This window comes from Aulonocara sp. 'chitande type north' Nkhata Bay, linkage group LG4, assembly GCF_057382095.1.
Source record: "Aulonocara sp. 'chitande type north' Nkhata Bay isolate Kocher_YH1m ecotype deep benthic linkage group LG4, A_spYH_male_GT1.1, whole genome shotgun sequence".
NCBI classification, from domain to species: domain Eukaryota; kingdom Metazoa; phylum Chordata; class Actinopteri; order Cichliformes; family Cichlidae; genus Aulonocara; species Aulonocara sp. 'chitande type north' Nkhata Bay.
Window position 1 is genome coordinate 4511575 of NC_141347.1, and position 17266 is coordinate 4528840.

The following is a 17266-nucleotide window of genomic DNA, read 5'->3' on the forward strand; positions in this document are numbered from 1 at the left end:
AAATAATAAAGAGAATTGTTTTATTGTTGGAAAGCCCAGTAAGTTGATTCTGCTCATCTAAAATATAAAAACATATCCCATGTAGGACACAGACATGGGTCTAGATTTAGAAAATTAAAACTTTCACATTTGAATTGACATTGAAATTTAACTAGAAGTCTGCAATCATGCTAGCAGGTGGCGCTAGCCCTAGGCGTGGCCTATAAATACTATACTATCGATATTGTGTGGATCAGTGGTCCCCAACCCCCGGGCCTAGGACCGGTACCGGTCTGTGAGTCATCTGGTACCGGGCCACGAGTTGAGGCTCGGGGGTTTTTATCGTTTTTTAGCCCTTTTTTTTAAATCATTTTTATCGTTAACTCGGTCTAGGTCTTTCCCCGTGTGTTATGAATGTTCATTTTGGTAATGGTGCTGGTTTTATTTTGTTTTATTTATCTGCAGCACCTAAAGCATGTTAGAATGCTAAAGATGACAGGAAAGAGTTATTAGCCTTTTGAAGCACCTGGCTAGGTAGTGATGCTTTGAGCTTAATATTGTTATCGCCATGCTAATAAGCTCTCAGTTTTACCATTTCAGACTTTTGAATGTAATTTAAGAAGGAGAAGAGGTGTTGCTAAGGAGATTAATTAATGTACTATTCTATTTAGGTACAGAACCTTAATCTGATGGACTGTTTTGGGAATTCATCCCATCGGCGCAATGAGTATCAGCATACAAATGTAGACAGGGCCTTTAATAATACGCACACAATTTAGTTTTTAGTACGCCTGATCCCAGATCTGCTTAGATGGCCTCTTTCACACACATGTGGTACAGATTTTCATTACTAATGGAAGACAGAAAGATGAAGACTGGATTGCAGGTATGTGGAAAATTAAATAGCTGCAGTGGAAGAAATTATTCCAGGAACTTGATGAGATTGGAAAACGTAGCACAAGAATAAACACTGTGTGAGTGATTTGTGGATCATCCCACTGTTGTGTGTGTGTGTGTGTGTGTGTGTGTGTGTGTGTGTGTGTGTGTGTGTGTGTGTGTGCGTGTGTGCGCGTGCAAAGACCAGGTCTGTGACACTCTTGTGACACAACTTTCCATCCTCTCTCTCTCTCTCGTCATTTTTCATCTTCTTTTCCCGCCCTAATCTCTATTTTCCCCCTAATTCATATCACTCCAGTTTCCACATCTGCTTGGAGGATTGAATTCAGGTGATGTGAAAGTCACAAGTTCGCTGATCACCTCTAACCGTCTATGCACATATTTTGGAAAAGTTCAAGCTTCCTGGAAAATGAACCTGACCCAGATATCTGACTCCATATCAATGGGAGAGGCTTCCTCAAAGCCAAAGAGACTACACAAGGAGTAACTGAAATATTTATAAGTTAAGTGAAAGGACGGGGGGGAGGTTTCATCGCCAGCTTCAGCATCAACTGTTTACTAACACTGGACGCTCGTGCACCGGCTGAGATATAATTTCCTGTTGTTCAGCCTCATACTTTGAGTATTTCTTTGAATCTTTTGATAATATGATGTGCTGTAGATGGTAAATTAAAGGTTTTGTAGACAAATTATTTGCCCTTTTAATCACAGCAATGCTATTCTTAAAATACTGAAGTATTGAACAGCCGTGCAGTCTTTCACAGAGCAGTGCAACGCTCATTAGTTCTATACCTGAAAGAGTCAGTCTCTCCAGGATGCTCTTACAAGCCCATTCACGCTGCTAATTAACCTCATTACCTATTTTAAAGCACTACACACCTTTTCAGTCTTTTGTCGCCCCTGTCGCAACTTTTTTGAAACACGTCGCTCGCATCGCTTCAAATCAGCACTCTACTCTTTCATATGTTAACTGTGTTCTCAACCAAATATAGGCTTTTAATGATTTTCAAATCATTACCATCTATTATTATTTACATTTTTTTCAACCAGGTCGTGCTGGAGGTCAGGTACATTATGTGGAATATTTTGCAGATGTGTGGACAGCAGTCCAACACCAACCATCTGTTCAGTCGCTGCACATGTACGGCTATGTTTGGACACACATACACACGCACATCAACATCTGTCCCTGCTGGACAGGCCCTTCTGGTCTCTGAGAGCTTTCCTTATGCACAAGGACACAAACACATATACACACACATTAAGGAAGCCATGGAGTAGATATTTTGTTGCAGCAGATGCTGGCTTTCCAGCAAATAGTAGCATTAATGAATAGCTACCTTTCCATTTCCAGAGACCACGCAGTTCTTCTAAAAGCTAATCGTTTCACAAAATCATCTGCCACGTCAACGGTTTGGGGGAAACAGCCTGGAACCAGTAGCAGAATTAGACGCATCATAGCTTTACAATGCTTCTGCAAAACTGAATCTATGGGCAGAAATCTGTGCCATCAGAAACTGAATTTGAATAAGTTAAATCTGAATTTGAATTGCTCGGATTGAATCTGAATTGTAACTTGAATAAATGCTTTTACAAACTGAATATGAATTAGCCTAATTTGAAATTCAATTTATTGGTTTGAAAATGATCTTCGCTAAATTGAAATTGAATTTTATAGTTTGAAAATGAATTCATTTGCTTTGAAACCGTATTTTATCCTTTAAAAATGTAGCTCTCGAACTGATGTGATCCAGTAATGCTGCACTAATGAATTAGACTAACTATTCATTATCTGGGGCGATCGTGGCTCAAGAGTTGGGAGTTCGCCTTGTAATCGGAAGGTTGCCGGTTCGAGCCCCGGCTTGGACAGTCTCGGTCGTTGTGTCCTTGGGCAAGACTCTTCTCCCGTTGCCTACTGGTGGTGGTCAGAGGGCCCGGTGGCGCCAGTGTCCGGCAGCCTCGCCTCTGTCAGTGCGCCCCAGGGTGGCTGTGGCTACAATGTAGCTGCCATCACCAGTGTGTGAATGTGTGCGTGAATGGGTGGATGACTGGATATGTAAAGCGCTTTGGGGTCCTTAGGGACTAGTAAAGCGCTATATAAATACAGGCCATTTACCATTTACCATTCACTTTAGCTAAAGTTATTAAGTTAGCTAAAGAGTTGGGATGCTGTGTAAGACATAAATAAAGCTAAAACACAAAGGTTTGGACACCGTTTCAGCTCAAGACGCTGTAGATTCCCGTCAGTAACACTTTCGGTCCGCTAGTAAAACGTAGTTCTATTAATCTGCGCTCGATTACTCTTGAACCGGAACCGGATGTAAGTCCCAAAAAACTGAACTGTAGAACTGAAACTGAATGGTGAGAAGTGAATCTGAAATTATTCGAGAGCTAAATTTTTAAAGGATAAAATACAGTTTCAAAGCAAATTAATTAATTTTCAAACTATAAAATTCAATTTCAATTTAGCGAAGATCATTTTCAAACCAATAAATTGAATTTCAATTCCGATTCAATCTGAGCAATTCAAATTCAAATTTAACTTATTCAAATTCAGTTTCTGATGGCACAGATTTCTGCACATATGAATCTCCTGAGCAACATTCAAATTTTGAAATTTTAAACAAATATTGAGAAACTCAAAAGTGTTTTTCTGCAAAATCCTCCAATTATGTAAGAAATATTTCTTGAAAAGCTAATAATGCTGCTCTTTCACTAAAAATGTGAACATACAAATATAGCTCCTTTCAAACTACATAAAACAAGATCGCTGACAGTGACTAAGTCCTTGTCACAAGTTTCATACTGAACCAGAATTGGCTTCCAGATTAATAACAATGTTCCAAATTCCCCATTTAAAAGTTAAACCATAGTGTGAACACAGCCTTTTAGTGTCTAACTCAGCACACATATCAAGTTTAGAGCAGCTCATTTTACAAGAAACAGCCTGGCCTTTTATTTTTCCTATTTATATTTATGGAGCACAAGTAGCAGCCAAGTAAAACTGCAATATGAGAACAAAGCTGTTTCTTTGTTGTTTTGTTTTTTCCTTTTTCTTTTTTTGCTTGTCCCATTTGGTTCTTTAGCCGTCAGAATTGTTGTCTGAAGACCAACAACCCAATGGATTTACTTTACCAAATGGATCATCACGCCCTTGCCATCACGTTAATCTAGCTAAGTGTAAACAGCAGTAAATACTAAATATTGAATGTTGTTGTGTAGCAAGCAGGACCGACAGCGCACAATGTGCTTGGAAATAGCAGCCAATAAAGGTGTAGTTTATGTCTATGAACAGTGAACACCCGTGTGCACACCTGCGTGGATCAGCGCGCTTGTATTCAAAAGGTTTCCCCATGTAATGGTCTGCTAGAGGATGTAAAGAGCCATAGCCCTCTTTTTATTACTTTATTGTAACTAAAGTTGTGTAAAGTATATTCATTTTTTTATTTTAGAAGGAGCTGACAAAAGCAGCATTTTAACTTGTGAAGCTAACATTAGCTTTACTAGCTAGCTACACCCGACTGTAGCTAGCTACAAAAAATGAGAAATTTTGTGTCTCTTGCCTTTGGCTGAAATTAAAAACCTACTGTGCCAAAATAACTGAGAACTTAAATGTTCATTTTGCCAGTTTTATTACCATAAACTAATAAGAAAACAGGCCAGGCATAGCAAAAGGGGTCAAACTGACCTCTGCCAAAAAAAGGCTAAAGGGAAAAAGCAGGCTACGCAGTGTCACGCAACCAGTTGACTCCACAACATTTCTCACACATATCAAAGACCTAAGGGTGTGTCAGTAACCAACACATTTTCCCAACCCCTGAGCCTGCACCCACACTGTGTCACAGCCCTGTTTTTAGTGGCAGCTCGCATAGCAGGAGAGCACCAGTATTCATTCAAAAGTCCCAAGGCGATGCTAACTGCATTCACTGCGGCTGCAGGGTGGAACATTTCTAGAAGGCTCTCGTGTAGAGTACAGTCAAACCTTGTCCCAACCATGTTAGTTTAACTTTAGGAGCAGGGTCTGAAAAAAAGCATCATTTCCTGCCTTTATTAACTGCTCAAACATCAGTTTGAAGCAGTAAGAACACTCTGTGTTATGAATTCGGGGTGTGAGTGGGAAAAAAAAGTCCTGCCAGGCGATGTAGAGGGACAGTCTCGCTCTATAGCAGCTGCTGAGAAAACACATCTTTGCAAGTACAGCTACTTACTTACATAACAAATCTCCAGTGACATGGCTCAGCTTTCTCTTCTGATTCTGAATCTTTCCCCCTCATGCCTTTGAGAATCAGCTCATGACTGCAGAGCATTTTTTTCTATCGCATTATGCTGCATGCATGTGACTCTGTAGTTAACTGTTGTCCCCTTTTTTCACAATTAAAGCTCACACACACACACACACACACACACACACACACACAGATGATGTAAATTCCAATAGAGACGGTACCTCTCTGTGTCAGTCGTATGACGGTGGGGGGAAGAAGAGTGTGTGTGTGTGTGTGTGTGTGTGTGTGTGTGTGTGTGTGTGTGTGTGTGTGGTTAATGCCACCCCTTTAATCGGTGCTGAATGAGTGAGAGTCCCACCCTGCTGCCCTTCTCATTTTGTGGGTGGCCATTATATTTACTCGAGCCTTCCTCTCTCATCCTGGTAAACGGTGCAATAGAATAGAACAGGATAGATTTGCTATCACCTGATCATCTGCTCACACTTGATGTAACAAATGCCTTCTTTTTTTATTTCTCATCCACCTCTCCGGTTTCATTTTTGTTCTCTTCGCCCAGCTGCCCTTCTGTTTCCCTTCCTTTCCTGTAAAACAGTTTGCTTCATTTCCTTTTCCTTATTTTTCTGTGGCGCCGTCCTTTTTGTTATTCGTTCAGTTTTCTTTCTCATCCTTCCATCTAATGTTTTTCCTTCTCTGTACTGTGCTGGTGTAACCCTTTCCTTTTCTTTCTTGTCCTTTCTCAGATTTGTCATTTGTTATTAATTAATTTATACTTCCTTTGACGTGTACTTCCTACTCTTCTCTATTCATTCTCACCCTTTTCTTTCTGTCTAATTTTTCATTTATTTTTCTCTTTCCTTTCACTTTTTTATAACATATATTCATTTAATTCCCCCTCCTTTAAGTTTTTTTAATCTTTCCTTTCACATTGTTTCACTACTTCCTCCATGGTATTGTTTCTTTTCCTTTTTTCCCTTCATTTCCTTCCTCAACTTTGCACTTTATTTCTTTCTCTTCCTTCCTTCTCTTTCACTTTCTTTCCTCAGTGTATATTATTTTATTTCAATCTTGTCTCCTCTTCTCTCTTCCTTTTTAATAAGCTCTGTTTCACTTTCCTTTCCATTCCAGTTTTCTTCTTTCACTTCCTTTCCTATAATTTTTACTCCTTTCCTTTCTCTTCTCTTTCCTTCCATCCTCTCACCTCTGCTGTGCTCTCCACTTCTGCCTGAACCTGCCGCTGACCCATTAAACTGTGTGGATGTTATTTTTGCTGCATGTGTGTGTCTGTGTGAGAGGGAGAAGAGACAGAGGGACCCGACGTGAGCCGAGCAGTCTGCGATCAGAATAAACGGGAGGTGGAAAATGACAGCGTTCAGCTACCCCTGCGTTTCATCACCTCGTTCCCTTGTTCTCTTTTTCATCATTTTCAGTCTTTCATCACTCCCCCTCCATCTGTCCCACTCACACATCAAGAAGCATCTTCCCCTCCTCTTTCCTTTTCTCTTACTAACTCCTCTGCCTATCCCCCTTTTCCTCCAAGCAAAAAATATTCACCCACCTCTCCCCCCATCTGCTCTGTAATTCAATCATGGAGGCAGTCAGCAGTAGCAGGAGAAGTGAGTGATGATGTTTTGGAAGAAAATGCAGGGAACAGCGCCGGCCAATCTTCCCCTCGCTCCGTATTATCATTTCTAATATGCTGTGCTTCAATTTTCAAGATCACTCTCAGGATCAATAACGCCGCCCGAGCATGTTTGCTTCTTCTCGTGAGTGTTGCTGCAGTAATATATTCCAAGTAAAGGCCTTTAGGTGCGCTTGATTGACGGGGAAATATCTGCTTGAGTACATTATCCGCGCAGACTCGCCGAATATTTACGAAGTGGTGAAAACACATAGCCGCCCACATTTTAATAATATTTTCAGGGTGAAATAAGAGCAACACCCCCGACGCACACTTTCATTTTATGTCATTTACACTTTGTTGTTTTTAGTGTTTTTATCTACCTTAAAAAAGCGCGAGAGGGCTGTTATGCTCGTTTCTTTGACTCTTGGACTCTTGGCTTTGCATGATTGACAGTTTGAAATAATCCTTACGTATCTTTCTTTGAGCCTCTCAGTTCATCCACACAAGCTGTCTTAGCTTTCCCCTTTAGCTTTCTTCTGATTGGCTGCCCTTCACAAGCAGAATATTTGAATGTCATGTTCAAATGCCTTTATTTTGTGAGGGGCAGCCAATCAGAGAATGCTGGGTAACAGGAAGAGAAGCGCCATGCTGACAGTGAATGAACTGAGGGGCTAGAGTCGTCGAGCTGAAATACAATGCAGGAAACATATATTAGGTACCTGTTTAATTGTATTGCACAATATGCACAGAGAGTCGTATACCTGGAGGTGCAACAGCTGTTACGCTAAATTAAAAATATTTGGCGTAGCTGTCAAGTTGCACTGTGAAGTGCAAACGCTAGCTGCTTCTTCACGTCACGTCGCTCCTCTGAAGCATACGGATGCAGACAGAGCATCGTTAGCCAGTCTGAGAGACTCCGGCTGACAGCGTGTGGAGCTTCCTCTCTGCTGCTCCTTTGTGAATGTGCACTGGTGTGGATGCAATCATCTGCTCTGCTCCTGCTAGCCCGCCTCGCACGTCAACACAGAAAAGATTGGCGGGGGAGGGCGTGAGGAAGAGAGGGGGAGAGAAAAAGAGAGAGAGAGAAAAAGAGAGCGAGAGAGAGAGAGAGAGAGACTGGTATCTAGAAATGTCTGGGAGTGTCAGCATCTCTCATGGCTGCAAAGAAAGAAAGTGAAGGAGGAAGATAGCTGTGGAAGAACGTGTCAGTCTGTCGGACATGGCGTCTTTATCATTTCACTGAACGAACACACACACACACACACACACACACACACACACACACACACTGCTATGACCCAGTCAAATCCTATGTGCAGAAGGCAAGTTGAGTGACAGCAAACAGATGATAGCTCTCCAGATGGTGCCAGATGTTTGTGTTAATGTAACTGTGTGTGTGTGTGTGTGTGTGTGTGTGTGTGTGTGTGTGTGTCTGAGATGGAGGTAAATGCGTGCATTTGTGCGGACTGTGTGTCTGACCTGAGTGAGAGTAAATGATGTGCATTAGGGCAGAGCCTCAGACCCACAGACAAACGGACACGCACACCTCAGCCACACGTCCACTCGTTACCACCACAAACCACTCACACATTTCACTGGCAGCTGCACACACACAGACAACACACGTCTCCTGTAAGCTTTGTGCTGCATGCTAAGATGACAAACAGGTCTGTGTGAACATCAGCCTAGCGTCAAACTGCCCTGCTGTCTGTCTGGGACACTCAGCTGCACTCTGTCATTACCGCCCTGCTGCTTCTGCCCTCTTTATTTGTTTTTTCCCTGAAATAAGCAGGTCAGTATCAGTGTCCTGCAGACACTTTTGCAGGCACTCCCTTAAAACACACGCAGCAAAAGATAAATAATAAAGTGGCTTATTTTTGCTTTGCACGTCCACAAATGAAATTTCAAAGGGCATATTAAACAGTTTGTCTTGCAGAAAGCAGTTCCTGTGGTATCAGCGGCTGCCAATTACACAAATAATTAAATTCAGCCTAATACTGGAAAGACAGCGCTTCACAGCAGACTGAAAGGATTTGAAAGAGGGAGGCGGAGCAGAGACGAGCCTCGAGTCTGCGTTTAAACACTGTAACACTGTAAGTTATAGAAGGTTAAACTGCAAGCGAACCATGAAACACTCCACTCAGCCAGCGATGTGACAACATAGATAACACACTCCACAAAGCTGCCGTACTCCTGCAAACCACTTTGCAACCCACCTCAACCCCAGTTTCTCTAAGTGACTCGAATGTGATGTGAATTTCATACCTTTTGTGATGATATGATGACAAAAACATGTATATTTTGGATTTCAGTGTTACAGAAAGTCTGACTAAAGTATGCCTAATTACCCTAAAGCAAGACATATTAAGTGCACTGAATTAAAAATGAAGTAGCGTGAGCTCACTCACATTTCACACAGTTGCTGTGACTCATCCCAGATGCTATTTTTGTTATTTAAGTGTAGCTCACACAAAATAAATCTTTTATTTTAGGACCTCTGTTACTTTTCTGTGTCAGTGAGTATTTACATAAAACTAACTAATCACACTTTGCAGTACAGAATCGTTTTCATATAAATGATTTTGCCTGTTTTGTATCTAATGTTTATAGTTATGTATTTTTACCAATTTTAAGACTGAAGGTAATCAACTGCCTTCATATTATGTTACATTACTCAGTTAATCCTGCTTTCTCCTTTAAAAATGTGATTTTTTGTTAAGTGATTGAAATTTAAAGTGTTGATTTTGCAACAAAAAATCTGCTCACAAATAAGATGCATGCATTTTGTATTTTTGTACTACGGGGCTTCCAGGTCCCACAATCTCAATTTCACTTTCAACACAAGTTTATTAAATTTATTGAGTAAATCTTAAAACACAAAAAGGGTCTCTAAACATTTAATCTTTAGCAAAGCATTTTCCTTTAAATAAATAATCAATAGCATAAATAGAACCGAAATAAACAGAAATACAGAAATTTAACCATGTTCTAAGGAAGTCAAATACAGGATCACAAAATCTATTCAAAAATGTAAATGTAACGTTGCCAAGTTCCCCAGTCTATTTCCCTGTATGCAGCATATAGACTGTGTAGATTAATAAACAAAGGTCACCCACTGTGTGCACTAACAAGCATCAGTCAGGCCGCTGCCTCTTTCACCTGCAGTATCTGCTTTAAATCGCTTTAGTCGCCATCTGTATGCACTGCAGTCCGGCGAGGACTGGCTCCATTTGGAGCACATCTATGCATGCTGCCAGCGGCTGTCTGCTGCCTATGAAAAATTAGTTTGAGGCCTTACCTGTCCTCTGCATCTCATGTACTGAGCAGTAGTCAGAAAGCGGCTTCCAGCTGAAGAGCACTTAAGTGTAGCCTAAAGGTTGTTTTGTGCTCTTGTACATAATGTACTTTGCTGAGCTCCACATACAGAAACACACACTCATTTTGGGCACAACCTCTATGTGCTGGACCCTACCAGTTCTTTTATAGTCACACCTGTCTTTTTCTGCAGTAGACAGACTGTTTATAATCCAGGGGGTTTCCTGCTCTGCTGTAGACTTTTGTTCCAGCGCCTGCATCAATGCAGTGAACCCCGCTAATTGCTACACACTGTTATGAAGCCATATGCTTCGCTTAATCCTGCAGAGTGAGCACTGCCGTCTGAGGCACAGAACCCTGCGACTTATAAAAGAACTTCAACACACATAGGAGTTGGATGGGTGGGATGTTTGTCTCACTTCTAGGCTGGTCAGGTCGCCGCTGCTCCACTTTTATTACACCTTTAATGGTCCACCGACTACTTTGAAGTTCTGCTTGGCTTGTACTGGGCTGGGTTTAAGAACGGCCTTGATTCTTCATGGTATGGATTGAACAAGTTTCTTGGAAACATTTCTCCGGGTTTCTGGTGCTTATTGATATGATAGCATCGCACAGGGCACCACTTCCATGATGCGATTCTCCCATGACACCACCACCCTGATCTGGTGAGCGCAGAGGCCACTTTAGTACAACGAGCTCATTGTCATCGTCGAGAAACTAGACTGATGACGTGAGCTTTGTGATGTGGCACATTTTCCTGTTAAAGTGGCCGAGAACACTGTAGTCATGGAAAGATAAAAAGGAATGGACATGATTATGAACAGCACTGGCTAAAAATGATGCTCAATTGGCAGTAAGTGGCCCAAAGTGTGCCAAGACAATATCCCCCACACTAAGAAACCATCAACAGCGTTAAAGGTTCTCATCCTTTACGCTGTTCATGTTAAAGTATCGATATTGCAGCAGAAATCAAGACTCATGAGATCTTTTTATGCCCAGTTTTGTCCAGCTGCAGCTGTAGTTACCAGTTTTTAGCTGAGTCAATTGGTTCCAATGTGGGCTCCTGTTTCAAAGCTTTAACATGTTGTGCATTCAGAAATGCATCTGGTCATACTTCTCTAAGCTATGTCACCGAATGAGACCTTTCCCCCCAGAGAACCACTTCTCACTTAAACCTATCTTCTTTCTCCATCCCTTTTTCTGTGTGCATAAAATCCCAACAGCTCACGAGTTTCTAAAAAGGTTAAATCAGCTCATCTGACACCGAGAGCTACGACACGTTCAAACTCCCCTAAATCGACTTTTCTTCCCCTTTTCGTGCTTTGAACTTCAGCAGGTCCTCTTGACCCACAAACAGAAGACAAAAAGACAGACAAGAGCTTTCAGGTCTGAAAATGAAGGATAAGCATCTTAAACCTGCAATCTTTTTCATGCCCAGTAGGGTCAACTGAACTGGTTCCCAGAAGAAATCCAGTTGTATTGAACTCAAGGTAAAAATGGTCCTGCTTCTTATTTGATTTTAATCCCAGTAAACACCCTCCTGACGAGCTTCTGTTTTCAGTTGCTAGAATAACTAACAATATAATGCTCTTCTTGTAGTTTATGGTCTCATACAGAGTGAAATAGACGACTGAATTGGGTATGGGAAGTTACAACCTTATGAATTCAATGCAGTTTATATTTATATAGAGCTACATCACAACAACAGTCCCCTCAAACCACTCTGTATTGTAAGGTACAATATTACAGAGAAAACCCCAACAATCAGACGATCCCCTAAAAGCAAGCATGTGGTGACAGTGGGAAGGAAAAACTCCCCTTTAACAGGAAGAAAGTGCATCAGTGCATCATGGGAAGCACCCAGTAGCCTAGGCCTATTGCAGCATAACTAAGGGAGGATTCAGGGTCACCTTGTCCAGCCCTAACTATATGCTTTAGCAAAAATGAGAGTTTTAAGCCTAATCTTAAAAATAGAGAGGGTGTTTGACTCCCGAGTCAAACCTGGAAGCTGGTTCCACGGAAGAGGGGCCTGAAAGCTGAAGGCTCTGCCTCCCATTCTACTTTTAAATACTCTAGGAACAACAAGTAGGCCTGCAGAGCGAGAGCGAAGTGCTCTAATAGGGGGATATGGTACTATGAGGTATTTAAGATAAGATGGGGCCTGATTATTGAAGACCTTGTATGTGAGGATGTGGATTTTAAATATTACAAATGCATTTCCTTTCTGTCATGTAATTGGCCGATTAGATATTATTTTAAGACGTAGTTCCAACTAATCTAGTGGCCGTAAGCACAATATTTAGGAGTGGATGCGCAGCGTCTTCAAGAAGAGAATATTCAGCCGCTATGTTAGCCAACACCAGTCATTTTAAATACACAGAGGTCAAGAAGTACAATAAAGCTCTAGTGTTACTCAGTACACAAACAGACTGACAAGTGAATTTATAAAGTCATCACTTGCAATAGGGGCTCAAACGTGGACCATTATTTGTCATTAGCATGGCCTCTTCTTATTCAAATGAGGCCCACCTGCTGTTTCCAGTGTAAGCACCAGTTCAGATGCTGCTGCGTACCTGCCCAAGCAGAACAATTATAGTAATTGGATAATAGGCTTGGTGTCAACTAGCTTTTATAAAAATAATTACAAGAGTTAAAGCTGAATTACTTGTTATGCCTTTGTGCAAATTCTACCTCCTGCAGCTCGGCCTGTACGCTACCCCTCGCTGTCTGCTCACAACTGGACCAGCCAGTTATATATCAGTGGAAGTATCAGCAAGCCACCGCCAGCCTCTACAGAATGATCTATCTGCAGCTCTCTCTGGCTTCTCTCTGTATTGCCCACACATTAGAGTGGGCTGTGCAAGTGAAACATTGTTGGATGTTGTAGTGCTACACTGCCCGAAGGAGAAAAAAAACCATTAGAGGAGCAGTCGTGAAGCGAGCCTCGCAGTATGCAGGATAAAAGAAGAACACTGGGAGTCGTGTCACACTGATTGTGATGTTGAAACCTTAACTATCACACGGCCACCAGTATCATGTCACTGGAGAGCCAGGGTCACACACAGATCCAAACACACACACGCTGTGTTCCCTCCCTCTCTCTGTGCTGCAGTGTACAGAGACAGGGGTTTGAAGATGCGCTGCCACTCTCCAATCACACCACTAATCTTCTCGGATACACCCCGATGCATGCAAACCCCTGTCTCCCAGAAGACTCACACATGCAGCCTTCACACATCACCATCATCTCAGCGGTGAACAGCTCCTATGCGAGAGAAAGCTTTTGCCCATGGCTGAACACGGGCATCTATAGGGGAGGGTTTCAACAGAAATCCACAGCTGTGTTCTCATCTCTGCAGTGGGAGAGAACCGACTGTCTTACTTGCTTTCCCTGGCCGGGGCCTCTGCAGCAGCTTCTGCACGGTGAGCAGGTCCTCGGTCTTCACCGCCTGCAGCAGTTCCTGGTCCTTTCCCATCTTCCGCGCTCGGCCGCTCTATTCCAGCATCCTCCGATACAGAGGCGCCTCGCCACGCGGAGGGTACGTCTACACCCCGGCCACGAAAAGCCTCCTTCCTCCCACCCCCCCAGGTCCCTGGCTTGATGAGACCCCCCCTCCTCTCTCCCCTAGAGCTCCGGCATAGCACGGGTCCAGAGGGGCTGAAAGCGAGAGAGAGAGGGGGGGAGAGAAAGAGGGGAGGGGGGTGGGGATAGGCTGGGTGGGATGGAGGGATGCTCTCGGGTTCTCCCACGGCTACGTGCAGCGCTGCTGAATGGAGACGGGACCGGAGGCTAACGGGCCGCTCGAGATCCCAGCAGCCGCGCGGCGGCGTCGCGTGCGTCGTATTTTGGCGGAGCGGATGAGTGGTGGGGGTTCCAGGATTCGCCTCACCGGCTCCTCGGTCTCACCCCCGCTGCAGCTGCCCTCGATATTAAACGATTAACCGACGGTCACCGGGAGGAAGGAGTCAAACGGAGAAGCCTCGCAGGCTCAGACACACTGCGCGTAAATGGTTGTGCGTTTGAAGGCGGGTGCGCGCCTGTTCGTATCTGCCGAGGATGTGCCGCTCGTGTGCTTTACGTCGTAAACGCAGCCCAGCGGTGACGCGGCTGCAGCCACAGCTCCGCGTGCGCTCGCTATTTGGTAATGATTTTCTCCGAGTGGGGTGGGTGGGTAGGGGTGTGCAGAGGTAGTGAAGGGGGGCACGTGCACGTGCCCGCGCGCTCTACAGCTGGGCCAGCTCGCACTGCTAAATGGCTCGTGCTGAAAGTTGTGGGCGGACCAGGAGCGCGGTGCTCTCCCGCCTCCTCCTCGTCTCTCTCTCTGGCCCTGTTTCTGTGGCAGAGGCTGCAGAGATTTATTGAGGAAGACACAGAGAGAGTGGAGGTGTGCCACGCCTTTCTGCTTATTGGCGCGATGAAGTCTTATCAGACTACACACCTGCATTCTAGCCTAAGAGTTAGACTGAATTCAAAGCTGCACGACACAAACAATTTCAGATTTGTATTAAAACTTACCTTCTTTTTTACATAGATGTTTAAGGCCTCAAGGCAAGGCAAGTATCACTAATAAACTTGGCATTGGTATTGGATAAACACTACTAGGATCAGCACTTTGTTCATTTAACCCACTATACTGTGTTACATAAAACATTTTTTGAGGAAATTAAACCCCCACCCATATAGCTCCATATACCAATGGCATTCCATCAGGGCAAGCAAGGCAATCAGTGCTTACCTTGTCAAATCCAAAAATAGACATAGCTGTCATAAAGCTCCTAGCTGATTACTTTTCTGCCATCTTGTGACTGGAGTGAGTTATTGTTGCTGAAAGCTCCACTTGTTTTGTGCTCATAGGAAACTTAAGTTGTCTCCATTTTACCCGCACGTCCATTTCCCGTTACTTGAGCTGATCAAGCTGAGAAGCTAGACACTTCTTTCTGGTGGTTTGCACATTGTGAATAAGCAACTGCTCTTTCATGGTAAACTGATGGGAGACCAGCTTGTTGCTGCTGTCTCTACTTTCACTGCTCTGAGACGACTTACAGTCTGCACTTTGTGTGTAAGCACAGCTAACATTAGCAGGCAAACAAGCTTCTGTGATTTATCATCATAATAAATAAGTTTCCTCTTGCTAACCGCTATGTGTGGTTTAGAGAAGATGGAGTGTGAAAAAGTTGTTGATAACTTGTTTAGTACGTTAGCAAGAAAAACTGTGATGATGATGGAATGATACATGGTCAGAGGGGATGGCAGCTCTGACCATGTATCACGACTAAAACAGGCAAGTTGAGCAGGTGCTCAGCAGCACCTTCAGATTAGCATCTATGAGAATCTCTGAATGTTTGGCCATCGCTTCATTTTCACCTTTATCTTTTTTCCATTAATATTTTTAATCGTTGTGTAAATATCGATAGGTAACTAAGTCACACACTGCTCAAGTCTTTTAATTCAGATGTTTTTTTAATGTTAATAATATGTATAAATATACTTTTATAAAATCAAGATATAGGCGTGTGTGTGATCTTATGAACAACTATTTAAACTTAGAGGAAAATACATACACATGCTTTCAGCTAATGCCAAGAGTAATATTAACCAAATGCTAAAATGCTAGAAATTTCTAATCAGCACCAAAACCACAAATGCAGCTGATGTTTGGCATTACTGCTCATTGGAGATCTCATCAAAGACAAAGCCCACAGTCCTTGTTCAGTGCAAAAATCTGGACAATAATCTGGTGCTACGTGGGGCTTCACTAGTCTGAGTTTGTCAAGTCACTTGAGTATCTTACATAATTTCTCTAAAAAAAACACACAGTAAGAAGATATTGCTTAATTTAGTGAATTCAGTAGGCTGAGGCTAACCTTGGATGAACTTCCCGACATTTTTGTAGGAATGCCAACAAAAGGGGACCAACGTTTGGGACAAGTAGCAGACCAATAAATGACAAGGATAGCTAGAAGACATTCACACAAACCTACCTCTACTTTTAATAAAGAAAATAGTTTTTTAAATATCTCACAGGTGAAAGAATTTCAGAAAAGCCATCAAAGCAGTTATATTTTTACTACAAAGCCATAAGTGTCTCACATTGATGCTTTTTAAACAATGGCTCACATGTTAAAAGCAGGAGTAAGATTGTAAAGATCTGCTAACCGTTGTCATTATGAGCATTAGCTCAAATACTACAAATACGATTTTACTACCTCCAGCAAGTTAGTTTAGCTTAGCATAGCTTACAGGATCTTCCATCCATTCATTCATCCATCCATCCATTCATATTCTTCTGCTTATCCAAATCAGCATTGGGGGGCGGAGCCTGTCCGAGCTGTCAGGAGGCAGCTACACCCTGGATAGACGGCCAACACAGAGAGAAGACAACTTTTTATGCTCACATTCACGCCTACATGACTGTCTTGCTCTGAGGCTGACCGACCCAAAACTGTGCCACACCACTGAAGCTTGTTAATTTAATTAAAAATTACTTATTGATTAGAACTTATTGATTTCATTGGGGTGGCACGGGAATTCAGATTCTTTGATCAGAAGTAAATGTGGTGAACAAAAACACTGGGCACAATTTTTCAGCTCCTTCTTTCCTCATACAAATATATGAAATATGACATGAAATTCACCGTCCAAAGACATGCAGCTTGTGGGGATAGGTTAACTGGATAATCCAAATTGCCACTAGGTGTGAATGTGCGAGTGAATGTGAGTGTGAATGGTTGTCTGTCCCTGTGTGTTAGCCCTGCGACAGACTGGCGACCTGTCCAGGTTGTACCCCGCCTCTCGCCCTATGACAGCTGGGATAGGCTCCAGCGCCCCCCGTGACCCTGAAAAGGATAAGCGGAAGCGAATGAATGGATGGATGGACATGAAATAGGCTTTGCACTGAGCAGCCTAACTGCTTTGCAAAGTACAGAAATGGGTATTTACACCCTTTAAGTAGAAGTAGTACTTGTACTTTGAAATGTTTTAGCTTTGACATGCACTTCAATTATGCAGAATCAAGTGCATGAAGTTTAATGGATCATAACATTTGATTTATTAACATGTACATCAATTTGATATTATAGGTGGGAGTTATTTTGATTACTAATATGCTGCTGGGTAGTTTTGTCTTTAACAACATCTGTTAGCCGCACATATAGCCTTCAAACAATGGTGTTGTCATCCAAAGTACAGTGGTGCTGAAATGGGAAGCAGCAGAAACAGAGAAATACT

At 42.7% G+C, this 17266-nt stretch overlaps 1 protein-coding gene across 6 annotated transcripts in view; it reads right to left on the minus strand.

Moving 5' to 3' along the window:
• Positions 1-14176, minus strand: part of caskin1 (CASK interacting protein 1) — a 122477-nt gene extending 108301 nt beyond the window's left edge. For 5 of the 6 annotated variants that reach the window (XM_086288028.1, XM_086288026.1, XM_086288027.1 and 2 more), the window contains exon 1: positions 13421-14176. In XM_086288028.1, the coding sequence (XP_086144154.1) occupies positions 13421-13514 (94 nt within the window). In that variant the 5' untranslated portion in view covers positions 13515-14176. The remainder of the gene's footprint in view (positions 1-13420) is intronic. The other variant, XM_086288029.1, reaches the window with a different exon arrangement.
• Positions 14177-17266: the final 3090 nt, after the last annotated feature.